General features: G+C 42.5%; 1 protein-coding gene across 1 annotated transcript in view; it reads left to right on the top strand.

Moving 5' to 3' along the window:
* Positions 1-435: 435 nt before the first annotated feature.
* Positions 436-27,294, top strand: part of ATAD2 (ATPase family AAA domain containing 2) — a 36,387-nt gene continuing 9,528 nt past the window's right edge. The window contains exons 1-21 of the mRNA XM_086466218.1: positions 436-654; positions 6,136-6,278; positions 6,777-6,826; positions 8,206-8,359; positions 9,721-9,814; positions 10,533-10,605; positions 12,531-12,641; positions 13,123-13,231; positions 14,240-14,347; positions 15,262-15,370; positions 15,600-15,715; positions 16,933-17,107; positions 17,732-17,820; positions 18,166-18,325; positions 19,068-19,158; positions 19,586-19,900; positions 20,897-21,023; positions 22,182-22,365; positions 23,924-24,109; positions 25,388-25,517; positions 26,113-26,309. Coding sequence (XP_086322344.1) covers positions 436-654; positions 6,136-6,278; positions 6,777-6,826; positions 8,206-8,359; positions 9,721-9,814; positions 10,533-10,605; positions 12,531-12,641; positions 13,123-13,231; positions 14,240-14,347; positions 15,262-15,370; positions 15,600-15,715; positions 16,933-17,107; positions 17,732-17,820; positions 18,166-18,325; positions 19,068-19,158; positions 19,586-19,900; positions 20,897-21,023; positions 22,182-22,365; positions 23,924-24,109; positions 25,388-25,517; positions 26,113-26,309 — 2,940 coding nt within the window. The remainder of the gene's footprint in view (positions 655-6,135; positions 6,279-6,776; positions 6,827-8,205; positions 8,360-9,720; positions 9,815-10,532; positions 10,606-12,530; positions 12,642-13,122; positions 13,232-14,239; positions 14,348-15,261; positions 15,371-15,599; positions 15,716-16,932; positions 17,108-17,731; positions 17,821-18,165; positions 18,326-19,067; positions 19,159-19,585; positions 19,901-20,896; positions 21,024-22,181; positions 22,366-23,923; positions 24,110-25,387; positions 25,518-26,112; positions 26,310-27,294) is intronic.

Raw genomic sequence — 27,294 nt, 5'->3', positions numbered from 1 at the left:
GGATCCTCAGGCGGTGGGGCGGAGGGACAAGAGGCCGCGCTCCCATACGACGGCGCGGCCGCTTTAAGCGGCGGCCCCGGCAAGGCCGGCGGCCCCGCCCCCTGCCGGCGGGAAGCGGCGGAGGGGCGGGCGGAACGTGCGCCGCCGAGCCAATCCTAGGCCGGTAAAACAACCTTCTCCAACTTTTACGCGCCAAAAATATCGAAAGGCCGCAGCGCAGCACGTGTCCCTCCGCCGCCCGGGCCGGGACTAACTGCTGGAGGGAAAAGCGGCCGCGGGGAGAGCGGGGCGGAGCGCAGCGCGAGGCCTCCGCCGGGGCGGGCAGCGGCCCCGAGGCAGGCGGAAGGGAGGCGGCGAGGCGGAGGGATCTGGGGCGAGGGCGGCAACCGGTAGCGGCTGAATCGGGTGCAGGGCCGGGGCGCTCCCTGCCCCGCCATGGTGGTCCTGCGGAGCAGCGCCGGCCGCCCGCCCGGCCCGGCCGCCCGCGACAGCCGCCGCCGCCGCCCCCCCTTCGACCTCATGGACTCCAGCTCCGAGTTCATCTCCTTGGAGCCCCCCTCGCTCAGCAGCCGCCGCGTCTGGACGCGCTCCGGGGCCGCCTCGGCCGCCGACAGGGCCGCGGGATCCAGGGCGGCCGGGAGAGCCGACAAGGCCGTGAGTACCGGGGCGGGGGGGGGTTGGGAAGCCCCGGCTCCGCGGGCAGACGGGCTGGCGGGGTGGGCACCGGGCTGTGGGCCCGGGGGGGGGGCCGCCCGGCGGCGGAGGAGCCGGTGCTGTCCGGGAGCTGCTGGGCGGCGCTGGGAAAGCCGAATTCCCGCGCAAAAGCACCGGAGATCGGTGTCACGTGGCGGAAAACAAGGAAAAACCCGAGTATTTAGGGTAAGCGCCTGCAGCTGCCGTCGGTTGCGTTGCCGCGTGTGAAGCAGCCGCCGGGGCCGTAGTCGGGGCCGCCCCCTGCAGCCGGCCGCCTCGCAGCTCCCCGCTCCCACTGCAGCTGGAGGGGGGGCTCAGCACAGCCCCTGGGGCGCCTGCAGCTCTGGGAACATAAACTTCTCGCATCGCCGCATGGTTTGGGGTGGTACCTCTGTTTCCCTTTCCCCGTTTATTTGGATGAATTTTGTTACCTAAAAAGTTACCTTAAAAAGATCTTAGAGACTGCTTTGCTTTAATTGTGGTAATGCTCATAGAGCGAGCTCTGGCTGGTTTTGTGACAAAACTGCATCGAAGCCAGCACTTGCCCCAAAATAGACGTGACCTGTAACTGCGTTCTCGCTGGCCTGAAGTGCCTGTGAAGTTCTGCTTTGTCAGGTGTGTATAGGCACTACTTTGGACGCTTTAAAAACAAAGCTCTGTTTAGGAATTAGGACTAATTTGTACTTAATTAAAGCATTTCTGTGTGTAACCTAAAATGGTGAAAATTTTACTTGAGCTTTTTATAATTTTAGTCTACCCTAGCAGAAAAGAGACAACTTACATGATTATAAAGGGTGTTAAGTAGTCCATGCTGTCTGCATCTCAGTGTTACTCCTTTAACAACTGAACCGTTTCACTTTGAGACGTTCATGATTTCTCATGTAGCCTTCAAAATCTAAAACTCTGTGCTTTCCAAGGCAGGCTCTTCTCCGCAGGGTGTCCTGCGTTTCCATGACAAATAAAGGCAGAAGAGATCCAACTCAGAAGTGGTCTGCTCTTTGGGGGAGCCCTGCCTTGGAGTGATGCTTGTAGTGGACTTGGTTTCTTTCCAGCAGAACTCTTTCAGGATTTTGAGTCGCATTAATTAATAGATCTTGTTCATTCTTTTCAAGACCACTGAACTAAGAAATCTGTGGGGTGGTGATTTTATTTTTTTTTTCTTTGCAAACAGTTGTGGAATCTGCTCAAAGATCACTGCCTTGCTTTTGCAATCTACACTAGAAAATATTGTCAGAGGCAACAGGGCATTTAGCTGCCTGTTGTGTGTGGGGGAAGGCTGTGCAAAGTTAGGCAGATAAAGCAGCTGGCATGTGTTCTGAGTGTGGAGAACAGGAATGAGGAAGCTAAATGTAAACTGTTCACTGAAACCAAAGCAGAATCATAGTTATAAAACTGGTTGTAAGGTTCTTTGTTTTGGTTTCTTTATTTACTTTTTTTCGTTTTTGTAGACTTTTCCCATGCTTTGAGGCATGGTCGTTCTTACCTCATCTGTAGGATGGCCGGGCTCTGCTGGGGTGCTCTGACTAAAGAGACAACGCAGAAGTGCCTTAGATGACAGAGATGATGATGCTGGTGCTAGCTGCGTGTTCAGGTCCTGATGGCTCTTTCCGAACTTGTTGATGCACAAGGCCTTGGTGGTGGCAGCTTTTGCAGGTTTTTTTGATATCAGCAAAATTTTATATTCATCTCTAGTTATTCAGCTTAATTCATCCATAGAGAATAAGGGGCATACAGCAGAAAGTCTAAGGTAATCCAGCATCGGATGGGTTTATCCTCTTCCAAGTTTCCAGTCCCAAGGAGTTCCATGGCAGATCCAAAGTGGGTAATGTCCCTTTGGAAGCTGCGTACCTGCAGGTCTACAACCTTGGTGTAATTTCCCAAGCTGACAAGGTTGTTGCCTTGTAGCCTGTATTTGAGGGCGGTGTGCTCCTGAGGTGCCTTTTTGCCTGGGCAAAGCAGGACCCTACACTTGCCCTTGTTAAACCTCATCAGGTTCCTCCCTGCCCAGCTCTCCAGCCTGTCCAGGTCTCGCTGAATGGCAGCACAGCCTTCTGGTGTGTCAGCCACTCCTCCCAGTTTTGTGTCATCAGCAAACTTGCTGACAGTGTACTCTGTTCCCTCATCCAGGTCATTGATAAATATATTCAATAGTACTGGTCCCAGTACTGACCCCTGAGGGACTCCACTAGATACAGGCCTCCAACTAGACTCTGTCCCATTGACCACAACTGTCTGACTTCTTTCCTTCAAACAATTCACAATCCAAACAATTGCTAATCACTCCCTGTAGCATAAGGAAAATAACAAAGTATGAAATGCTTTCAAAATTTGAAATACTTTACAAAATTCTTTCATCCGGTTGCCTTATCTTTCCAGTTTAGCTGTTTGCTTTACTGAATTTCACTTCTTGAGTGTGGGGTTTTTTTAGCCTGATGGGGTTGATAAGTGTTAGTTAACGCTTGCTCTGCTGGCAGCTTGCTGGAGCCAACGTCATGGTTCTTGGTGTCTGCCATCTTGCTGAACCGGGATGCCTTCCTAGGAATGTAGGACTGTCAGAGTTAGCAATATACGTTGTTACTGCTTTGCCTGTATCCTAATTTGAGCCAAGATTAAGGATAATAAATATCACAAGTATTGTATTGTGAACGTTGCATTAAAAATACATTTTAAAAAAGCAAACAAGTGCAGAAGTATACATAGAAAGATTTCCCAGGTTTCTGTATTGCTGCTCTTTTTTTTTTCCCCTAACATCTGTGCTGACATTCTCTAAGTGTTTGTTCTTCTTTCAGTCTGGTATTTGTCCCAGAGACTTGTGAAGAGTATTATTGCAATCATCTTTTAACTGATATGGCAAACCTTTAAGATTTCTCCCAAGGAATATTTACTTCTAGGTCAATGAACCAGAAATATCCAGAGTGGCAGTTATAACTTACGTGTCTCTGAGTTTCAGCAAGCTAAATCTTCCGGAGTCATTCCCAGCTTTGGAGTCTAATTTCACACGTGATCATGTATTTAGAAATAAAGCCTCTTATTTAAAAAGTTGTCCTTATTTGAAAGTGCTGTATGTATGGGGCAGCTGAATCCGGTTGCTCTGTGAACAGTACCAATGGCCTGACCTGGCTGATCAGGATGAAAACCCGTTAGTGGGAAAAAGTGTGCACATTCCCCCAGAGATGCAGAGAGGTGATATGGATCCCTGTATTATTTTGTCTCTGCAGGTGCCTGGGTCTCGCCAGGGGCTGGCAGCCGGCTGCCTAAGCCCCAGAGACGCAGAGCCCTGCTCCAGCTGCTCGTGTTCAGACCCCATGGGTGCGCTCACACACACGCATGTACCATGTCTGTCCCTCTGTAACTGTCCTTAGGCGCTCGGTCAAACCGGTAACTGACCCCGCATGGCCTGGTCTCCCAGCTGCTGCATGTACAGGCACAGATGTGTCCCTGGCCCAGACCTGGGGCCTCGCTAGTAGCTGCCCCCAGCCCAGCGCTTGGCCCAGACCCTCCAGGTTCTGCTGTATCTGGTTCCCAAAACTCCAGCTGCGCTGGCTTGGGGCCTGTTGGTGATGGCGCAGGCGGTGAGGAGGTGTGGCCCCTTCTCCCCTCCCTGGCACTTCTCAGACCTCTGTGCCCCAGGGCCCAGACAGAAAGCGTTAAAGATACAAGAAGCCAGGACAGACTGTCATTCAGATTGGCGTCCCACCGTGAGTCCTCTTCCAGGCAGAGGCCCTTGCTGGCTCTTTTAGGCGACCCCCGAGGCCTCTCCTGCCCACACCTCTGGGGGTCTGTCACCCTGGAGCCAGGCCTTGGGCTGACTGATGGCCTGAGGAGGAGCAGGGCTGCTCCCCCAGTGCTGTGTTACCGGGGTGCCTCTGCCCACCAGTGCATCCCTGCTGCCTTTTGTTTGTGCAGATTAGCCTTTAATTGTGGCACTTAACGTTATAGGTAGTTCTCAGGCATGCCTATAGATTTTGTGGGACGACATATAAGCTGTAGTCATACCAGCTGTAGGAATGCTATGAGCACGTTTGCAGGTGAGGGAACAACATTATTTCTTGGTCTAGGTTTGTTTTTTTTCCTAGATGTCTCCGTGACGAATGCTGAAAGTACTGGTTTAAGTCTTTATATACTTCTGTGTGTGAGCATGCATAAAAACCTGCCTTCTTCAAATAAACCTAGGGCTCTGACAAATTAAAAATCAGTTGAAAGGCTTTCTGTTACAATTTCTTTCTTAAACCTTTGAGAAGAAAAGTGTTAAAAGGTGACTCTGAGAGACCAGACTGCCTCTCATTAAGCTTTAGGTCTTGTTACATCCATCTATGCTGGTTCCAAGAAACAGAAAACGTCTTTAGGGGTTTAATCTCAGATGCCCCGATTCAAAAGCCAGCTACGGGAAGCACCTCGTGAGGCCTCGCTCCACCAGCCTGGAGAACAGCAGGAAGGGAGTGAAGGAGAGGTGGTTGAAATCATCCTCATCAAAAGGCCTGTCCTATCAGGAGAAGTTGTCAGGTGAACATAGGGGAGGGCTCGTTCCAGGTTGTCTGCAGAGAAGATCATTGGACAGGTACAGGATTGCCCAGCTCTGCTGCTCAGGGCTGACCTTTGAGCAGCGGGTGACCGCAGCTCTCCCTGTGTGGCCCTGCGAGGGTCTTGCGCATCCATCATTGCCCTCCTGCAGCGACCTTCGTCAAGCTTCTGTCATCATCTCCATCGGCTGCTAACAAAAGTACCTCTCGGTAAAGTTAGTGTGAAGAAGTAGAAGGATCTGGTCTGTTTCCTGCCCTTTTCAGTCTGAGATGTAGCTTGACGTACTGTTAAAGAAGCTTTGGGTTGTAAACTGAACAAGCCCCGTCTCGTGGTCATCACAGCTTTGCTTACGTAGTAAAGGTGAATATTACTTGTCCTCCTTGCAGAAATACCAATGCGAACAAGATCAACGGCCCTAAAAAAGTGTATCTTCCGTTCCCTTTGGTTTCCCATGGATAAATGCTGTCCTTCTGAAGAAAATCTTTTAATGTTCCTCTGCGTGCAGTTATGAATGGAACAGAGATAGGATAAAAAGTCTCCGAATTAGATTTTAATCCCAGGACGTGCAAGGTCAAGCTTGACAGCTCCTCTGAACCAATTTTGAAATAAAAGGGCTTGGCTTTTTTCATGAAATGCGAAGTTTATCTGAAAGGCTTTGCTGCAATAATTTTTTCAAAGGATGTTAAGCTCAAGGTGTCCACCAGAAAAGCATGGCAGAGGGGAGCTTTAGCTCTGAAAGCTGTTTTTTTCCTGAGAGCTACTTCTTGGTGCAGAAGTGGTTCAAGGCTTACCTGCTATTAGTTGCACCACCATTGAGTCAGGAGAGTTACAGAATGAACTTGCTGAAATGAGACAGAATTTCCTTCTTAGCTCAACATATGTGGTTCAGATAAATGTGTTCTTATTTCCTTCTTTTCCTAGGAATTTTCCTCTGGCAAAATTGAATGTTTCAATGGACACTGTTTAAGATCAAATAGAAAAAACATGCCACCCTGTTCGGACTCTAGCTTTGACAAAAGCATGGAAATACTAAGTGAAAAAGTCAATCAAAGGCACTTTACGAGGTATTGTATTTTGCGCTGTTCAATCTCTGTTCAATTTATAGAATGAAAAGAGAAAGCATGCACCGTGAGTCACATCATGATAAATCTACAGCTAAAAACCTGCAGGAGAATATGATTCTGTTAATGTCAGTGCCAGTATTTTAGAACTAGAATCCCTCTTCTTAGTAGAAGTCTTCTGCTTGTATAAAAACAGTGCATCTTTTCACAACTCCTTTGAGATCTCTCCTCCACTTTGGTTACTGAGATATTATTTGCCTTACTGAGACTTAAAGATTAGCAGGTTAGGAAATGTCTCTCCTTAAAGAACTGTGTGCATATGGTATGCAGCAGAGTTGGGATCTGACTCCTCCTTGTGATACACGGGCTTGGCTTTGCATGACGTGGAGCACTGGATTGTAAACTTGGTGAAGTTCCCCAGTCTTGAATCTATGATATGATACTTCTGTACACTAATTCTAATACAATAATTCTTTTTGCCTTTCCTCTTTCTTAATGTAGGCAATTGGCAAAGCCAAAATCAGACAAAAAAAAAGAAGACTATAAAGAAGGTGAGTCCTGGTAATTCCTTAGGATTCCTTTTTAGCCTGGTTTCTGAGAAGGATTGTGTTTGGTCACTCTATTTCACTTGCCCCGAAAAACTTCTGAGCTCATCAGCCAAAATCAGCTGAAGCTGTGAGAACAAATATCTGAAAGACAGTGAGTTTCCTATGAGTTTTATGGAAAGAGGTAGGTGCATATAGGAGGATATGCTTTTAATTTCTTGGGGAGAACGCAGTGTGAATTCCAGCCTGCTGTTGGGCACTAGAGAACCTGTTCCTTAGCTCAGGTTTCTTCTTCATGGGTGACAGGGATTTTCTGGAGTCTGCAGGGCACAAAGTGATCGAAAATCATTCTTGCAGATGGGAGGGATTATTGTAGTATCATAATATATGTGAGTTAATAAGTAATGTGGCCATGAGACGCCCAAACCCACTGACGTGGGGAAGGTGTCACTGAAGTCCAGTGATTTACCTTGCAACTGAACTGCCGTGCTGAGTACACAGGCTTGGTTGGTGCCATGAGGCCGCTTGCTGGCAGCTGGGAAAATTTGTTGGCTCCAGGCAGTGTCCTGCCGGCCACAGGCTGAACATGGGAAGGAGCCTGAAATGCCCTTTGTACGTAGTAATTCAAGTGCTAACCGTGCGCTGTAAATTGTTATTTAATGAGCTCAAACGTAGTTTTATAGTTGGTGATGATGAGATCAAAGCATCGCTGTGTTTATACTGCCACGTTGATGTACCTGCTGCTTTCTGACTGACGTCTCTTAACTGTTTTAGTGATAGTGCAAGTAATGGACCTGTGGCAAGGGATGCTGGGAGGTAAATACTGGGCAGTTTTATTGTAAAGCAAGCAAGCGTTTGAGTTATTTCGTATTTGATAGTTTATCTTGAGGCATTTCATATCTTCTAGAGCTTTTGTGTCACGGTGCAGCAAAGGGATGCGTGCTTAAACAGCATACTAAAAACATGCATTTTAAGAACTTGACACTTCCCACAAAAACAAATTTTTAAAAAAACTGTTAAGATACAATTTTTTGTGAATGGAGTAAAAACACCTTTGAGAGAGGAATTTGTTGCCTTCACTTTTCCAGAAAGAAGTAACTGGAATACATTTGCCTCCTGCATGGAACAAAAGTTGTGTGTTTGTTCTCATCAGATGGGCTTTCCAGTCTATTTAAAAGTTTCTATACAAGTCATGCTTTTAAGTAGGTAGTTTAAACAGAAGGAATTTAAGTTGAATGCTGTGGTTGCGACAGTAACTTCTAATTCAGTATTTAAAGAAGAAAACAGTCCACTGGAGATTTTTTTAAATTTACTAGAGCAATGGTAAAATAAAGTGAATAACCTATTTTCTGTCTTAAAATATTTTCTGTATTAATGCATTTTAGTCACCAGAACACTGAAGACCAGAGCTGGTGCAAGAGCTACAGAGCAAGTCCATGAAGAAAATGGGGATTTGGAGGTCCGCCGAAGCTGCAGACTTCGACAAAGTCATTACACCACGACAAATCAATCTGTTTTGTTTGATAAACTTATAACCAAGTAGGTGTTTTTTTCATTATCTTGCAAGGCTACTAAAATGAGCCTAGGGACTTTCTCCTCCTTTTGACAACAGAAAAAGGTGTTGTATTCCTGGCAGCAAGAGCTAAATGAATTCATTTAGCTGAGACCTCCCTACATGGATGATACAACCTTGTGGTGGCGGCTGGCCTACAGGGTTGTGTCATAATAGAGTTCCACCAGGGCTGCACGGCTCGGAACTTTCAGAGTGTCCTAGCAACCCCTCCTAACACTCCATTGCTGTTGATCAGGTGGGGTGTCCTTCTCTTCCTCTGCCTGCACCAGTATGTCCTGTGGTTGTTTTGACTCTTGGTTTATGTGAGGCGTGGGCCTTTGTGCTTCGCAGCCGAGATGTTGAACCTGAGTTTTCTGGAAGCAGGTGCTTGTGGCTGGTTAAGACTCCCAGGCCTGAGAGTGTGTGCAGGAGGATTGATTTGGAAGGTGCTTCATGTGTAAAGAGTTTGTGCACGGGCAATGCTGAAACTGGCCAAGGGTGTCTTTGGTTTGGGATTGACAGCTGCAGAGAGATCTTCATACTACAGCACCTTTTATGGATAGGCTGGGGGGGGTTATGTGGGGTCTTGTGAACCAAAGCAATCACTGTACTTGGTGACTGTCGGTAGATTTAACTTGCCCTCTAAGTCAGTTTTCTTAGCATCAGAAGCGCCTTAATTTTTAAGTAACTTTTCTTCCACGCTAAAAATATTTCTGTAGCACTTGGTTAAGAGACTGAGGAAAGTTGGGTACAGATAAAGTGAAGTAGTCCTAGTGCTTCTGCCTATCTGTCTGTGGTTGAATTCTCTTTGCGAAGCCCAAATTGACATTGTTTTCTGAAAGGTTTGTGAAACGTTAACAGCACTGGGATGTTTTTTTCCAGCATATATAGTCATGGAAAATCAACACAAAACTTAAATTACAGTCAAAAGAATAATAACCAGCCTGTTGTCTGAGGAAGGCTGTGAACTAAAAATGACATCATGTTATCATGCAGGGCAACTGAAGTGTTATTAAAAACTGACATAATTTCTTTCTGTTATCTTACTACGATCTTTAGAATTCTTTCTTTCCCACTAAAACAGATTTTTTTTTCACTGTGTTCAGCAAGAGGGGAAAATAAACCTGCAAACAGCATGTTTGCAAATCCTCAAATGGTTGTGTTTAAATATCTCTATAAAAAAGCAAACATTGGGCCTAATTCTAAAGTAGTGTTCAAAAACTTGGCTAAGTGTCAAAGACTGTTTTGTGTGTACTATATTAAAATGTCATACTGATTGTGTACTGTTTTAAATGGGGTTTTTTGCACTTGTCTATCTTTGCTTTTATATGTCAACTCTTTATCTCAGCACTGCAGAAGCAGTCTTGCAAAAAATGGACGACATGAAGAAGATGCGTAGAAGGCAAATGATGGAAGACCTTGGGGTGTTCCACGATGCAGAAGTAGATACTGATTTATTTTACTATTTTTTTATAAGTGGTATATTTCACAGAGGGAAATTATTTAGTTGTAATTTTAACGTAGCTGAAATAACTTCTTCCAGAGAATAGAGTAGTCTAAAATAATGTTTGGTTTTGCTTTCTAATTATAATTTAACATCCTACTGTTATGGTCATGCTACAGATACCCTCTAAGCAGGGAGGAAATACCTTCTTCAGGAGACATGAAATAGCAGTGATATGCTGAAATACATGTACTACGCTCTCTGAACTGTCTTACGATTTTTGAATGGATGCTCTTTACAAACAGCTGTTTCAGGGCTTGGGTTTTCACTTCACATCTTACTAAAAACTGGATTCATTGATGTCTGCTTTATCTGTGTTTGTTCTTCTGCCAGCCTTGCCTGTGAGCTTAAGTAGTTCCTCTGTCCCTAGAGGAACTTGTGTTAAAATGACATACAACCTGCAATTAACTGATACACTCAGTTTTGTACCTGCATGAGTATTTAACTGTCACATGTACTAAACCCTATTTTAGAGCAGAAATTCTTGTTACTAATCCTGGGGGCCGGAATGATGTTCCTATTCTCTCCTTCTGTATCGTAATTGAATCTTTTGTGTATATGGAGTGCCTTGATAATGTTACTCTATAGGCACCAAATATGCCCGTGTCAGGTTTCCTGCATATTTGTGACTGATCTTTCTTGTTTCTTTGAATTAGGAAAACCTTAATATGTACTCCCGAGGAAAGAAAGAAATCCAAAGAGCTGACGAAGAAATAGCTGATAATCAAGGTGACATTGTAGATTAGTTCTGTTTTAAATTTTCTTTACTATGCTCTAGCCAAAAGCCTTGCCTTAGACAATTGAGATGAGCTGAATACTGGGTATTTTTCATCTATTAAAATAATCTGTATTGCTATTGACATTACAGGCTAGAGTCATGGGCTCTAGGGCTCTAGTGTAGTGAGCTCAGAACAGGTATTCAGAGGAAAAAAAATCTACTTTTCCAAAATGCTTACAAGAGAAAAGGCAACAGATGGCTGTGGACAGGCAGGAATACAAAGAAATGGATGGTACTACTCAGAATGAGAAAGAGTGACCTCGCTACAGCAGGAGCATGACAGTTTTCATGGTTTTGTCCCAAAGGTGGGACAAGGGGGAGGTCTTTAGGTGATTTTGAGAGGAACAGGAGTGGGAAAATGGAGGGGAAAGGGGATAAAAAGGGCTAGTGACCTGTAAACAGTTTGCTGGTCAGTACGCTCAACTGATGGCCCTGTGCCTGATCACCTGTCTGACCATCAGAACTGGAAGAAGAGATGATTTATGCAGTACCCAGGGAGGGCAGTATCTCGTTCATGTTACACAGTCTGTGTGAGACTTGACCACTGGCAATGGAGAGCTACAAAAAAGTTCAAGCTAGATGTGCAGGTGTTAATGAGCACTGGGGGGATCTTGTTCCTACTCATGAACAGGCCAGAGAACAGTCTGTGGCTTGTTGTTAGGCCTGTTCTTAGTTCAGGCCTAGGCTGTGGCTCCCAGGTGCACACCTCGGTGATCAGACCTCCCTGTAGAGCAGTGAGAGAACGCTTGGAGGAGGCCAGCGAGAGGCTGCCCTGAAGACACCAAGGTAGGGCAAGGCATTAACGAAGAGAAACACGACCAAGTGTGCCAAGGGCATTTGACTGGTAAGGGAGAAGGACAGCTGACTCATCAGTTGAACATGCAGTTAGGAGAATATCAGCTCAAGGTTTTAGTAAGAGCAGCTTTAATACAAGGCATGGGCAGTCGAGAGGGAGGAATAGTATGGCTTGGTTCAAGTGCGCGGATCTCAGGGTCTTGGGCAGGAGAGACTTGTAGAAAGTAATTAAAAATCGTAGGTCAAATGGGAAATAAGAGCATGGGGCAGTTCATTTGTGATCAAAGTGAAAACTCTGGAATTTTAAGTTAGGAAAACCCTAAAATGTTCTTTTATAATGTGTCAGTGTTGGTGTAAAGAAGATGAGTGGAGCAAAGGGAAGGACTAGAGGAGCAGAAAAGCAGAGAAATGAATGCCTTTGGCCCAAGAGTGGTGTTGTACCAAGGACTAGGGATGGTAGTGGTGCCATTTTTCAGTTTTCCATGTGCTGTCTATGTCTCTTGTGTAACTTACCTTGCATTCAGAAAGCACTGCGACCTTTTGGGGGGAAGAAAAAAAAGTAGTGCTTTCTGAGGAATAAAATTTACTTAATTTTAGTGAGCAGGCGGGTGAACAGAGCATGTACATTCCTCACCTGGTGTCCAGCTATTAATGTGAGAGGGTATTATTAAGAACCTACTAGATAATTATACTCGGTGTTTTGCATTCATACCATCTCTCATGAAGAATCTTCAAGTTATTTTACAGAAGCTAGTGGCATAAACTGTAGGCATTTGACATTCTTAGTGGTTTTTAGAAGAGCTTCATCTTGGCTAAGCAGGATGACAGAATTGTTGCTAAGACTGATGAGAAGTCACCCAGCATCTTCACCGAAGGCAGAACAGTATCTATATGTGTGCTCGTCTGTGTTTTCTAATTCCTGGAATGTGTCTTGCATAAGTTGGTCTCAAGGTTTTGCAGGTTGTCAGATCTATTGTGTCATTAACGTGATGGTACTAGTAAAACCTATAGGCACCTGTGTAGGGCATGTTGAATTTAGTATCATTTGCAACTGTACTTAAACAGTTATGTCAATGTGCAGGAGTTTTATCAGAAGAAAGTGAAGAGAAAGATGATGATGGTGAAGACACTCGAAAGCGTTACGACTTTCGACAGAGGAAGGCTGTTGAGCGCTATCAAGCTCCATTGGCAAGTAGGTGATACGCACAGTTTCTCTTCAGAGCCATTTTCTTGGACATAAGTGAGAAATTTTTTTAAATAAAAATGCATACACACACTCAACTTCTGTTTAAATTTCTTCCCTGCGTTCTGCAAGTGAATTTGATTAGATACATGTATCCTGTGCACCTTGTATTTCTTTACCATTTGGCATACTTATTGTTGGTTTTCGGTAAAAAAAAAAAAAAAAGAGACCTCTGTATCCTTGAAAGAAAAGTAATTAAACAGACTCCATAATCTTACCTTTGTGGTTTTCAGTTCTGCTTAAAGAGCAGGTATGTGTGTTTTCACTTCTGCTGTGCACTGTTTTAAAATAAAAAGCCGCCCCCAAATCACTTGGAACATCCCCTGAAATCAGAGATGGGTGAAACACATCGCATATTCTGCCTCTTTCGCTATCCTGCTTTCTCTTAAACTTGTTCGTAACATTATTCTAAATTCTTTGCTTTCGACAGAACCAAGACCACGTAAGATCTATTTTTCGGGCCGGTCTTCACCTGTCCCACAGAGATACTCATTTAGAAGTGCTCAGTCTCAAGGCTCTTGCTGCAAAAGAGCGAACAGGTTGGTGTACGGTTAGCGATAGTTTTTATTTATCAATAGAGCTGTCAGTCACATTGCTGAATAATGCTTTCAAGGGGGTTTGGACTGGTGGTAGTTACAAATTAATAGTATGAATATCGCTGTGGTAGTCTGAAGGTGTAAAGAAAACAAATAGCGGGGGGGGAGGCTACATTTTTTATTAAATTTTTATCAGATTGTTTTAAAAATGCAGTATTTGTGGTCACTGATAAGGTGATGATGGAGGTTGGGACTGAGACTGTGTAACTGATACTCTTTTATTCTGGAATTGATGCCAGAATCTCTCTCTGAAAATTTTACACTATTTAATCTTGAAGGATAAAAATGATTTTCTTAAAACTGGAAATCATTTAGTTAGAGGGAGAGCCTGTATGGAACTTTTAATGGATTTTTTTTTTTAATCACTCAAATACTGATTCTGGTTTCTCTTTGGAATCAGTTAATGTTTCTGTATCCTTAAACAAGAAAAATGCTAATTGCAGTGATAAATTATAAATTATGAATTCTAAATTGCAATAGTAATGACAGCAGAATTTTGGCTCCTGTAAGTGGTTACAGCATGGAGAATACCGTCTCTTGCTCAATATGAGCACTTTGTTTAGCAACCTTGAAGCAGACACTTAGGGAAGGAAGGGTTTTTGAAGCCAAATTTTTAAATAAGTTAAAAAGATTTATGTTTCACAGAGTGGATACTAATGCTAACTGAAACTTGACCGTGTGTGTGTGAGAGAGAGAGATTGGACAAAATGAGTAATTTGTTTATGAAATTTCTTTGCAAAATAGTTCAACATTTTACCTTCCTGAGAAAAGTTAAATTTTACTGTCACGAGGAAAATCATGTAATGTACTTGGAAATCTGATTCATAAGGAATACAATGATCTGGAAACATAATAGATCTCAAAGTAAATTTTGAGATGGAATTCACTTAAATTCTGATATTATTTAGTGTGTACTTTAATGGTTTTACTTGTTTGTTTCAATGTTTGCAGACAGAGACATGCAGTCCATAACAGCGATTCCACATCCTCGTCCTCCTCTGATGATGAAGAGCATTTTGAGAGGCCCAGGAAGCACAGCCACAGCAGAGATTTAAGAAGGTGAATGAAATGGGAGAATAGGGGAGGGAAGAATCTACTTGGGAGGAGTTTGCCTACCCATGAAGTGTTCTCCTCCTCATCTTGTACACTTCCTAAGTTGAGGCAATATTTAATCATATCCGTTTGTAGTGACACCTGTAACTGGACTCTCTAAAACTGGACTTTTGGAATTGATTTTTAATAAGCAATTTGATTTCTAGGTGGGAATGGGGGGGCGAACACTTTCACGTAATTTTTTAATGTAAAATTCTACTGCTGCTGTGCTTTACGGTAGTTCATTCAGAAAGAAAAGCACCGTAACAGAAATTGTTCTGAACAGAGGAAATGACAGAGGTTTTAGTACTAACAAGTGCTCTAGAAAAACTATTTTAATAACAATCTAACACGTTTTCAGCCCGACGTCTTTCAGACATGGGTGTCTTCTGGCACACGCATGCCAAAGTCCTCAGAAAGAACCAGCAGTGGTTGGCAGCCTATGCAATGTTAATCCACGCGGAAATAAGTATCCCCTTGGGCTGTAACTTTTTGAATGTAGAAGCAAAAAATCTTTGGGTTATGTCAGTAGGTTTTGGGGGGTTCTTTCATCACACAAATCAAGGTCAGTTCACAGTCTCCACCTACGGAATAACTTGTTCTAAGCTTGCATTCATATGTGTGCGGCCTTGACTGTCGTGGATATTGGTAAGTTCTAAGAGCTGTTCCAACAATTAACTCAGTTTAGTTTCTGTAGTGACTGTTTTATTTACTCATGGGCATTAAAGGTAAAACAATTTGACGAAGATGTTACTATTTAGGAAGTTGATGCTCATTTATAATGTCTTCTGCATTCGCTTGCTGTCATTACAAAAGCAAAAATCTTCTAGCTGCACCTTCCGTTAGAAAGCATCTTTCTCTTTCTCCTTAAGTCCAATCAGGTGTCTTCCGCTAAACTTTCGGAAAGATGAGTTAAAGGGAATTCACAAGGATCGAATGAAAATTGGAGCAAGTCTGGCTGATGTCGATCCAATGCAGATAGATTGTTCAGTAAGTATTTTTAGGTCATTGTGTCAGTGAGATGTTTCCATATTTATGATGCTTATGAAAGCTTTCAGAAATCCCATCTACAACGGCCTTGGTTTACAGTTTTCTTTCAAGCCAACTGAAAGTTGCCCAGAATATTTCTTTTGTGCTGACATGTAATTTCTGATGGAACCTTATCGAGGTTGCAGCTTGCTTTAACATATAAACTGTGTTCTGTTGAATTTATCTGTAGGTGCGATTTGATGGCGTGGGTGGTCTTTCCGACCACATTTCAGCTTTAAAAGAGATGGTCGTTTTTCCATTGCTTTACCCAGAAGTCTTTGAGAGATTCAAAATTCAACCTCCCAGGTAACAGACATTGTTTGAAACTATGAATTCTAATTCACCTCTTTTCAGGAGAATATTCAACTGAGGTATCACATATGTTTCCATGCTTCAAAATTTTCAGCAGCGTTGGTGGGCTTTTTTAGCAGTAGTAAAAAGTAATTTCTTAAAACTTGATAGAATCCAGAACATGTGTAAGTTCAAAGAGTTACTGTGCGGTAAGCATATACTTTAAAAGTATCTTGCCTTTAAAAGGCGGGGTTGGGGTGGTTATGTTTTGGGTTGTATGTCCAAGTCAACTTCATCAGTTTACAAGCAGGAAGGAATTATCTAGTGGGAGTCAACTGGAATTTGTTTCTTGCAAGTCCAGTTGTCTCTCCCACCGACTCTTGTTTTTTTTTTTTTTTTCAAGAGCTCAAGTATCGATTTTGCAGTTGATATGACTTGGAACTAGAACATTGCAGTGTTTGTTGTGCTTGGGCTAAAGTAAGAATCTGTCCACTTCTTACACAGAGAAATTAGTTTTGCGTTATGAAATGAAATTATTAGAGAAATATTACTTTAAATTATTCGCGTTCAGTAACTTCAGGAGTATTCCAAATAATGATAAAAATCGGTGTTTTGCTTCTTTATCAACTGAAATTCTTTTTGAAACAGCAGCGTATTGGCCTTCCTAGGTGAAGGCTGTATTTATCTGGAAATGCAGAATACCCTCCCAGCTTTAGACTCACTTCTTGTTTATCCAAATCCAGTAACTTAAAGTTTTTTAAGGGAGAATGAAGCGCTTCACTATCAAATCTTGCCTTTTGTGAACACAGGAACGAATATCCAGTGTATCATTAAGAAATGAACTGCTGATTCGTTAAGTGTCAGCCCAGTCTCAGATTCTGCACTGGAGTTTGTTCTTGTTTGACTCCACTGTGCTGTAACCACCCCTGTTAATGTGTCAGCAGTTTTGGAAGTGTCCTCCTGGGACGCTACGATCTTTTCTCAAGGCTTGGTACATCTGGGTTATCCTCTTTCTTCATTTTATTTGCTGCCTTGTTGAATTGTGTAGGAACACAAAACCTCTGTCTGTCTTGACTTTTTGCACCCTTCAGCTGTTCCTGCTGTCTTCTAGATGAAGTGTTTGGTTTAGGAGAGAAGTGTTGTATGCTTTAGGGATGGGGGTTGTAATAGATACTTTGCCATGATTTTTTTTCGTTTATGTGAATTTTTTTCATTTTCTGTTTCAATTGCAGAGGCTGTCTGTTCTACGGTCCACCAGGGACTGGAAAGACACTGGTTGCTCGTGCACTTGCTAATGAATGCAGCCAAGGTGACAGGAGAATAGCCTTTTTTATGAGAAAAGGTGCCGACTGCCTGAGTAAATGGGTGGGGGAATCTGAACGACAGCTTCGTTTATTATTTGATCAGGTAAGGTTGAGATGTGCCCTGTGTTCTGTCCGAGCTGTAACTGTAATTTTCTGTGGGTCAATATTTTGGAGAAGAGCTCGCTCCATTTCATGTTTTTTCAGTTCTTTCCACTGAAATGGGATTGTCAGTGTCTCCTTTTTCAGTGGGTTCTTGAGGGGCTTGAAATCTCGAGATGTGTTGGGAAAGATGAATGAAACAAAAGAGAAAACTTCGCAAAGCAAACCCGCACCCCCTGCCTCAAAACAAAAAAACCAAAAACCCAAACAGCCACAAAAGACGCAAGAGATCGTGACTTTAGATCAGAGGGAAACAGATGCAGGCTGAAAGCAGGGCCCTTTGAATTCATAATGGAAGCTTGCTTCCAGAACCTGTAATGGACTTAAGTCCTGGCTCTGCATGTACTGGTATGATTTGTTCCCTGCCACCTAGTCTCAGTAGGCTGACGTAGACTGCTGTCTTCTGTTACTCGTGCCACTTCTCCATTAGCTGAATCAGTAGATATCCCTGATGCTAGTCTGAAAAATCTAGTTCCAGTGACTTTCCAACCATAACGTTTTTTTTTGCAATTTCTCTTTAAAATAGTGCTGGTTTACTTCTGTCAGTATTCCTGTGTTTTCGTTCCAGGCTTACCAGATGCGACCTTCGATTATTTTCTTTGATGAGATAGATGGTCTTGCTCCTGTGCGGTCCAGTAAACAAGACCAAATTCATAGGTAGTACATTTTTTGTATCTACATAGAAGCTGCATGGCCTTTGTGAAAAGAAGACCAAAACCTGTTTAACTTTATGTGACACATTCATTTCTCCTGCAAACGAGTAATTCAATGCTACTGCATTTCAGGTGATTTTTAAACAGTAATTGAAAACAATTCACTAAGCTTGATATCAGCACAAGGCCTGTGCTACCTTATTCATTTTTTTGTCTTAAAATGAATCTTTCACTCATCAGTATCTCATCAAGTCAAAGCTTGTCCTTTTTGAGTGATCATTGGAGAAGGTCGTGTAGAGTGTAACAAAATTTACTAACCTAGTGAATGAAAACTGTGTTTTTCTGTTAGCTCTATTGTATCAACACTTCTGGCACTTATGGATGGCTTAGACAGCAGAGGAGAGATTGTGGTAATTGGAGCCACCAACAGACTGGATTCTATAGATCCTGCTTTACGAAGACCTGGACGCTTTGATCGAGAGTTCCTCTTCGGCTTGCCAAATAAAGAGGTCGGAACTTAAACTCAGCCTTAACGCTAATGGGGCAAAGCCCATCTTTATAACAAAACCACGTACCAATGCAGTGTCACAGAGCAGTGGAAGTTGAGAGTACAGTATTGTGCAGCTTGGACAAAAGGGGGATATCTGGAGAGACTGTGTTGCATTGTGGAGGGCAGATCTGGTACTGAATATATGTGATTAAGGTGATTTCAACAAGTAGTTAGTTCTATAATTAGTTTTGGTTTGACTGTGACCAGACAAGGAAATGGGATGCTGCTAGTAAGTGAAATGTTTAGAAAGAATGAATGTATGAATTAGCTACAGATGAATGAACTGGCAGAAAAGCAAATTTGATGAACTTGTGAGACTGTCACCATGAAATTTTGCTAAATTTGAGAGAATTTTCTGTGATGAAAAATCTCTGTTTGTGGATAAGTTTTTTTTGTTTTTTTTTTTACTACGATTTTTTGCTCAGGACCATTAGGTCTCCTACTTGTGGAAGCTTACTTGTTAGGGAAGCTACAGATGCCTTTTATTTCACTGCAGGCTCCCAGAAGGAGTTTAATGTAACAAGTTGAGAGTTATTAAATTTCCTGCTTGAAAAAGCAGAGAGGATATTAACTGAACTTTAAAATAGTTAAAAGTTTAGCAGATCAGAAAAGTATTTGTACTAATGTGAGAGTTTTGGGGATTCTGTGTTGTGTTTGGGTTTTCTTAAGAGAAAACGAAAATGGAACTGTTTTATTTACAGGCTAGAAAAGAGATTTTCAAGATTCACACACGAGACTGGACCCCTAAGCCATTGGACACATTTCTTGAAGAGCTGGCTGAAAAATGTGTGGGTAAGTCTGAACCAAAGTGAGTTACTGCACGTGACTGAGTCCTAAGGAACCTGAGCCTGTACCAGGCAGTACCCGAGCTCTTGTGCCGTGCTGCAGAGTGAGGCAGCTGGCACGCCTTGGGAGCCAACAAAGTGAGATGCTTCTTTTCTTTTACTTTTCTTTTTGTCTCTCAGAACATTGAATGGGTTTTGGGCATCTTCCTCAGGAACAAAGTGTGGATTAGGAGGCTGCTTCATAAGTGCAGGATAACAGGCTGCAAGCCCTGTAACAAAACTCCTCTGCAGTGCAGTAACTCTTTAAATTCCCTCTTAAGCTGTTACTTTTTGGCTGCATACAAAGTCTTTCAGTGTTGCACTTTAGAAACCTTGGCTTGACTTCTGTCTTGGCTCAGACTGACATACCATTTGATTCTTGTTTTGTTTACTAGGATACTGTGGTGCTGATATTAAATCCTTATGTGCTGAAGCTGCCCTCTGTGCTTTGCGCCGCCGCTACCCTCAGATCTACACCAGTAGCGTGAAACTGCAGTTAGATCTCGCTTCTATTAACATAACAGCAAAGGATTTTGTCACGGCTATGCAGAAGACTGTTCCAGCTTCACAGAGGGCTGTGGCTTCACCTGGGCGAGCGCTATCACCTGTTTCAAAGCCTCTGCTTGAAAACACACTGGCGAGAATTTTAAAAGCCTTGCAGAGTGTATTTCCCCATGCAGAGCTTGCACTAAAGGAGGACCACCAACAAGGTATAACAATAACATCCACTTCTTTAAAATTCTGCCAAAGCAAAAACTTCTGATTTGTGCAACCGACGCCCACAAGCCTCTCAGCTGTAGTGACTGGAGGATTTTGTAATACGCATGGGCCCAGCGCTGGATGGGAGCCGTGAATGGCTCCCAATGTGCAGCAGAGAACCCTGGGTTCTCTAGTACAGCACCCTGTTTCTCTCAGTGGGTAACATCGTATTTATCATTTGAAGAGAGGGATCTAAGGTTTAATGTATGAGGCAGCTCTTTCAAAAGAAGTATTTAAATGGGGTGAGCAGGGTATCACATGAACGCTTCTCATTCCTGTCTGAAGAATGTCAAGACCACAATCCAAGTGGTTTAAGCTAAATTCTGTTTTAGCTATCATGATTTTTAACCATAGTCTCTTAATTGAACTTTGTGGATCACCCTGTACACTTGCACGTGAAATCAGAATGTTTTAGTTGTCTGTACTTCGGGGCTTGGCTTAGATAGCGTATGTGAGCTCATGCTCCTGACTGCATCAGCCCTGATCCGGTTTAGTCTGTCAGTTGGCGAGAGTAGATAAATTTAGAAACTCCCTCCGTTCCTGATTAATGGAAGTCCGGGAATAGTCAGTTATTATGCTGATCCCTGGAGAATATCCTACCAGTATTGCTCCCAGTCGAGCTGGTAGATGATTTGTGTTGGTGAAACAGAGGCAGAAACACACCAACAAAACAAAAGCAGAGGGGCTAGGGGATTGGTAATTGCAGGCCCCTCTGTCCACCTTCCGTTATCTCCTCCTTTGGTGATCTTTGAGGAGCTGTATTTAGAAGATATGTTGGTCTGTATATTCTGACTGACTAGTCCTAAACAAATGGAAGCATTCAGCAGGTGCCCTCAAATGACGACATAAAAGAGAAGTGGTTTCCAGCACTGATTTAGAGGCTGTATTAATGCCAGAGCAAGATATGGACTATTCAGGAAAGTTAACAAACCTCTCTTGTCTTTCAGACAGTTTAAATCCTATTTTAAGAAATGATGTGATTGACAGTGATGAGGAATCACCATCGATCTTTGAAGATCAGACAACTCATAAAATGCCTGGTGGACAAAAGGAGAAATTCCTCAATTTTAGCAGGCAAATGTTTGTCCCCTTCATGTGTACATTTTTAAGATTCGTGGGTCTGTAAACAGTTTTGGTGTGAGGGGTGGTAGGTGAAGGAGTAGAGTGTATGTGGGGGGTGATCGATATTTGCAAGCAGTACGCGTGAAGATGCAGCTGAGTACTCATGTTCTAATGGAGTACACTGCCATGACCCATCAAACTGAACAGCCCAGCCCTCTTTTTGTAAGTCAAAGTGGTCCACAGACCATTAGCACGTGTTGATTTAATCCATGGTATTCCTTGAAAGACACAAGAGCAAAGAAAAGTGCTGTCTGTCCCTTTAGCTAAAAAGCCCTGTGGATTTGTGTAGCCATCTTTTGCCCTTCTGCCTTCCAAGATTGTTAAACCAGTAGCGAATTATGGAGCAGAAACAAAATCGAGAAACGGTGTGTTAAAACACTGTGAGAAAACCTAAAGCAATGTCTGCTTTTTGTACCTTTAACCTAGTAAATTTATGTTAATCTTTTGACATTTTAATATGGAAATCATAAAGCTGGCAGTTGAAAAAGATAGATTATTGTTGTCACTGTTGGGTCAGTTATTTTTCTCACATGCTGTTGCTGTGCTGTCCAGAAAATCTTCTGACCAGCTAAGCTTGGTGAGGTCTCTAGGGTCTTTGACTTTAGCCAGTAAAGGTACAACAGTATTGTGGTGGAAAAAACAAATGCTCTTGACAAAGATGTTTCATGCTGATAAAGCGAGATTACTAGGAAATTAATACACAATTCAAAGATGAAACAATTGGAATGACTGAATAAAATAAATACGAATCTTATATGTATTTAGTGAGCTGCTGTAATTTAGCCAATCCAATTTTGTACTTCTTCAGGTACAGCTAACGTGTTTCAGTGCCCACATTAATTTTTTTCTAGAACTGTTCTACTCCTTCCTTCCCACTATCTCCAGTAACTATGACCGAATTTCGGCTAAACTTGACAGATGTAGAGATGTCTCAGTTACTTAAAGTCAAGACCTACTGAAGATTGGTGTGTGCGGGTGGTGGAGAGATCCTGATTGGTGTGTGCTGAGAGAGAGAGAGTGGTTATTCTTCCCCATGTAGGAAAAAACTTGAACATCTGCATGCCTCTTCATCACTTTGTTTTTAAACTTGTTTTCTTCATATTGTTCTAGAAATGCTTATTACCAGCCAACATCCTACAGGCCACGGTTCTTACTAGTTGGAGAGCCAGGATATGGGCAAGCGTCTCATTTGGCACCTGCAGTAGTACACGCCCTGGAAAAGTTTCCAGTTTATACACTAGACCTGTGCAGTTTATTCGTTAGCACCACGTCACCAGAAGAAACCTGTGGACAGGTATCTTTTTCTCTCTTTAATCTCACAGGATGCATGAACTGCATACAAACTAGTAAAGTAAGCAAAATTCATTGTTTGTGGAGGTGGCCTGGTTTGAGTGTGCTGTTATGTTTACTTTTGTCTGAAAATCCACTTCTCTTCTAGATCGAATGATACCAAATAAGGCTGTTACACATGGCCGTCATTTCCATTCCGAATGAAACAGTGAGGTTGTTGCTAGCAGCTCGGGAAGGTGCTGCTAATAAACCCCTCTTGGTGGCAAGAAATCCTACTGGTCTTGGTAGGATCCAGAAAGTTGTTTTCATTGCTTCTTAAGAATCTGTGCTCCCAGTAGATGGCTCTGCATCAGCCTGACTCTGTGTCATGCACTTTTTGTAGCCTTCTTTTTCACTGTATTTGTGAGGCAATCAAGGTTTTGGGGAAAAAAAGTGTTTCTTTTTTTTACATAGACATATACAGCTTGTGCTGCTGCAATACATGCAGTAAAAGCATTAAAATTCTTTGAACACTTCCATTTGTATGCTGGTGTGTTTTTCTTAACTAGGAGAATTAAATACAAGCAGATTTAGTGCTGTTTTCCGTTTTACTTTTAGGCAGGAAATCCATTTTGTTGTTTGGCATCTCTGTATTATAATATTTTGACCTTTAGGAGCAGTATTTGAGAGCTGTACAAGTAAGGACAGACACATCACATGACTGGATACTCATTTGTCACAAAAGATGAAGAATTCCTTTTTTTTGTTACATGATGCTTGCATCTGTGGTCGTATAACTAGCATGTCTACTCACTGCCCAGATATACCACGTGTGCTTACTCCCTTGTGACAGGAACTCCCCAAATATTGATCATGTGAAAGGGTGCACAGAGAAATTTGTGGTTTGTAAGGGCTGGTGCCACTTCCCTCATGCAGTAGATGCGTGGCCTCCTCTGTGATTGAGGTACCATCTGTAGGCAATGGTTCGTGGTCTTCCAAAGCATGTAATCTGGTCTGATGGATCCTTTGATAATGAGAAGCTGTGAGTGATTCAGCTATTCAGGTAGGCTAAAGACTGGTCACCTCCTAGGAAATGTAGTTGAAATGATGAAGTGTGACCAGGCTTGTTTTACAGTGTTAGCCCTCATCTTGTCAGAAAGGTCTTTGTTTGTTCAGACTTGTGCTCCAGACTGACTTGGATATGTGCTCGCTCGGAACTGAAAATGGCGTAGTCGCAGCCGGGTAGCGATTTACGCAGACTAATGCATCTTGCTGAAGGGTTAGTCTTGTTTTATCAGGCCCACCATCACGGCTGAGTGGTGAGGCTCTTCAGGAGTGATCTTGCATCTAAGTAGTTTTGAAATCAGGCAGAGATTCAGGTCTGTTTCTGTGTGTGGCAATGTCTATATTTGAGACAAAATGAAAATTGTACCTTATTGTTAAGGAGTTGTTGTTTTGTTGGTTTGTTTTGATGTTTTGGCTTCATGTACTCCTATTTTGTAAGATAGTTTCGCTGATCCGTAGTTATTTATGAGCCTAATCTACACAGTTCAGTTTTCTTATCCAAGCTTTCATTTTACCAGTTGATGCGAGAAGCTCAAAGAACAGCACCAAGTATAATTTATATCCCACATATCCATTTGTGGTGGGAGGCTGTTGGAGCTACACTGAAAGCTACTTTTACAACACTACTGCAGAACATTCCAACATTTGCTCCAGTCTTGCTTCTTGCAACATCTGATGTGTGTCACGCAGATCTCCCAAAAGAGGTATTTCTGTCGATACTTTTTCCTACTTTTTTATTCAATTTCTTGTTAATGTATGGATCCTTTAAGCATTGGAGTACTGTGCACTCGTAAGCACGTTCATACTGTTATTACTAAGGCACCCTAACCAGGTCTCTTAAAATTTGCTTCGATGAAACAATGTTGAAAGCATTCATTGTCCTGCAGTGTTTTCTGAGTGAAGAGATTGACTTTGACCCAACTTTTTCTCCCTTCTCACGCACTCATGCTTATTAGACAGAGGTATAAATTTACTTCAGACAATAATTCCAGTGACTTCAAGATGGTTAAGTATGTGCTTAGTCAAGAATATACAGTGCTTGAAATGTGAATAGGAAAAAGGTATTTTTACTGAAAAGTGAAAGATACTTTTACTGAAAAAGTACAGTGGTCCCACTGATAATGATGGAGTGTAATTTCAAATTTAAATTCTTTCATAAAAATTTCAGTTTCTCTCTTCATATAGGTGAAAGCCTTACAAATTAGAAAACTAAGTTCCAACTTTTGTTTAAGTAACTTAGCAATAAATGTTTAGTTGTATTCCTTAATGAAATTCAGTAAGAGTACGTGCTTCACTTTCTAGACATCTGAGCGTGTGCGTTAAAGGAGAGTGTTCAAAACGTGAATATGCTGCTCAGATTATTTTGTCTCAGTTACTGGGGGGGAGGTGGTGGGGGCTTACCTAGATGTGTTTATCATCAAATGTTTTGAAAGGGCTTCACTTTTACAGAAGTTTTTATACAATTAATAAATTCCTTCTAAAATAAGGAAATTCCTTCCATACGTTTTGGTACTAGAGACTGAAAAACAGAGTAAAGCTTGGATGTGTGCAACTTCAGACACCTCATTTAAATTAATTTAAAAAAAAAAAAAAAAAAACCCAAACCTTACCTAAAAGCTGACACTTGTCTGCTGAACCCTGCCCATTCCCTCTATAGCTGCCATAAGGTTCAAACTAAAGGACAGCAAGGCAGTTTAGTACGAACCAAGCAGTCCTGGAGGTGGTGAATGTCACCACTTTACCAGTGTATCTTTATGGTCCCTTCATTAAGCTTTACCTCTAGAGGTGTTCCTTAGAGAAGATGTTTTAATTTGCCATGCTAACTTATGAAAATCTAGGCTTTTAAGGCTAAAAGATAACTTTCCACAGTTTGTCTTAGCCAGATGATTACTCAGTTTAATTTAGAAAGGTAGTCATCTTTTTGGAGTAGAATAGGAATTTGTGCGGCCTTAGATCCGAAATCTTTTCTCCCCGTGCTTTAGATAAAAGAATTGTTTGTGAATGATGATGAAGTTTTCAAAATCCAGTTGCCTAATATGGAAGAAAGAAAAATGTTTTTTGAGGACTTGGTTGTAAATCAAGCTGCTAAGCCTCCTGCATCCAACAACGCAGGTGAGGATATTAAACTACATATAACACTCTGCTAACTGGAAGTTAATAGCTATACAGTATTTGCTTTGGTGCTAATTTTCTATCAGTAGAAAACTTTTCATATGCTTGTGTCCTGGTTTTGCTGAGGTAGACTCTTAGGGCAGTCATGGCCTGCAGGCTGTTAGCAGTTTCCAGCTGGCCAGGAGCTTGGGCTAGGAGGGGCAGCAGCCAGGACAGCTGAGCCCAGCTGGCTCACAGGGGTATCCCGTACCATAAATGTCACGCTCCTTATAAAAAGGGAAGGTTTGCTGAGGATGGGGGGGAGGGAGCTTCTCCCTGCTCCCGAGGACTGCTCCCGTGTTGACTGTGACCATCATATAGTCACCGGGCTACGTGTAAGTTTGTATATTTTTTGTTGGCCTTAGTGCTGTTTCAGCAAATGTGTTGTCATTTCAGCCCCTGCGTCTCCTCTCCTTTTCCCACTTCCCCTTCTCGGCTGGGGAGGGGTCACCAGGTGATAGAGCAACTGCTATAGTTCAGTCCCAGCTATGGGCTAAACGTAGGCAGCTTGTATTTGAGTCCCATCAGTTGACTAAAAATTTCTGATTAATTTAAGCTCGGCAGCCCTTGGAAGTACTGCCTGTAGCACCACCGCCTAAGCCTCGACAGCTGACGGAGGAAGAAATAAGACGGCTGGAGGAGCAGGAGGAGGATACGTTGCGAGAACTTAGGATTTTCTTGAGGGATGTGACTCATAGACTTGCCGTTGACAGACGTTTCAGAGCATTTACAAAGCCTGTTGACCCAGAGGAGGTAAATCAGTGTTGATCTGTAATACTATTTTATACGTGTGTATTCATAATTTCTCTATGTGTGTATTTCTGAGTGTTTGCATGCTTTTCATAGGAAGGTTTATCTTTGTCTTTAGGACCATACTGTTCTGGTTTTCAAGAAGCAGGAAGTGAATTTTGCTTTTACTTTTGCTGACTCCTTGAGGCTCTCAAGTGTCTGTTATTTGAGTATTCACTGAAAGCCCTGTCTTCCTTCTGAAATGCCTTTAGAATATTTCAGTTGCAAGGGACCTACAACGATCATCTAGTTCAGCTGCCCCAAATGCAAACACAGTTTGCTCACAAAAAGGCTTTGATATGTAGGCATGTTAACAGCACTGAAAGAAAAGCAGGAGATCTCTTTCTTTATAATTATAAACTGTATCTATAGGACTGTTTTAATAAAGCCTAAAGCTCTTCAATTCTCTGTCATTAGTTTCTGTGAGAACAGGAGTAGAAGCAGCAGTTCTTAAAATAAATTTTAAGATTCTGTTCTCTGTTTCATCTGGGGCTCCTTAGTATGAGATCAGCCATAAGGGCTGTGTGGCTGCTTCTTCCTCCCATACGCTTCTTCTTATGTCTCTTTTTCTCACTTAATTTATTGAATAAGCCTAAGCCAGGGGCATATACTTCAAAGTCAGTTGTATTTTTAATAGAGCTTTGCGTTCCAGCAAAGTTCTGTTCCCCTAAGCGTCCACTGGCTTGTCTTTCCCTTTACTTCTAGTGTCTGAGATGTGAATAATCTAAACAAACATACATGTCCTCATTTAAACTAGTCATTAGGCTCCTTTTATGGTCCGAGTAAAGCAATCGGCACCTCTGGGTCCAGTTATCTCATTCTAAAGTAGATGCCTAGGACAGATACTTCAAAGGTGCAATTCCTGCAGCCTTTTTCTTGCCGCCAGCAACAAAGAGAATCTCGAGTGACTTTACCAAGAAGAGTTTCTCTGCTGTGATTTTCTGAAGTG

The sequence above is a fragment of the Leptosomus discolor genome, chromosome 5, assembly GCF_034619465.1.
Source record: "Leptosomus discolor isolate bLepDis1 chromosome 5, bLepDis1.hap2, whole genome shotgun sequence".
Taxonomy (NCBI): Eukaryota; Metazoa; Chordata; class Aves; order Leptosomiformes; family Leptosomidae; genus Leptosomus; species Leptosomus discolor.
Note: the sequence above shows the minus strand (reverse complement) of the source record. Positions and strands in the feature narration are given on the sequence as shown.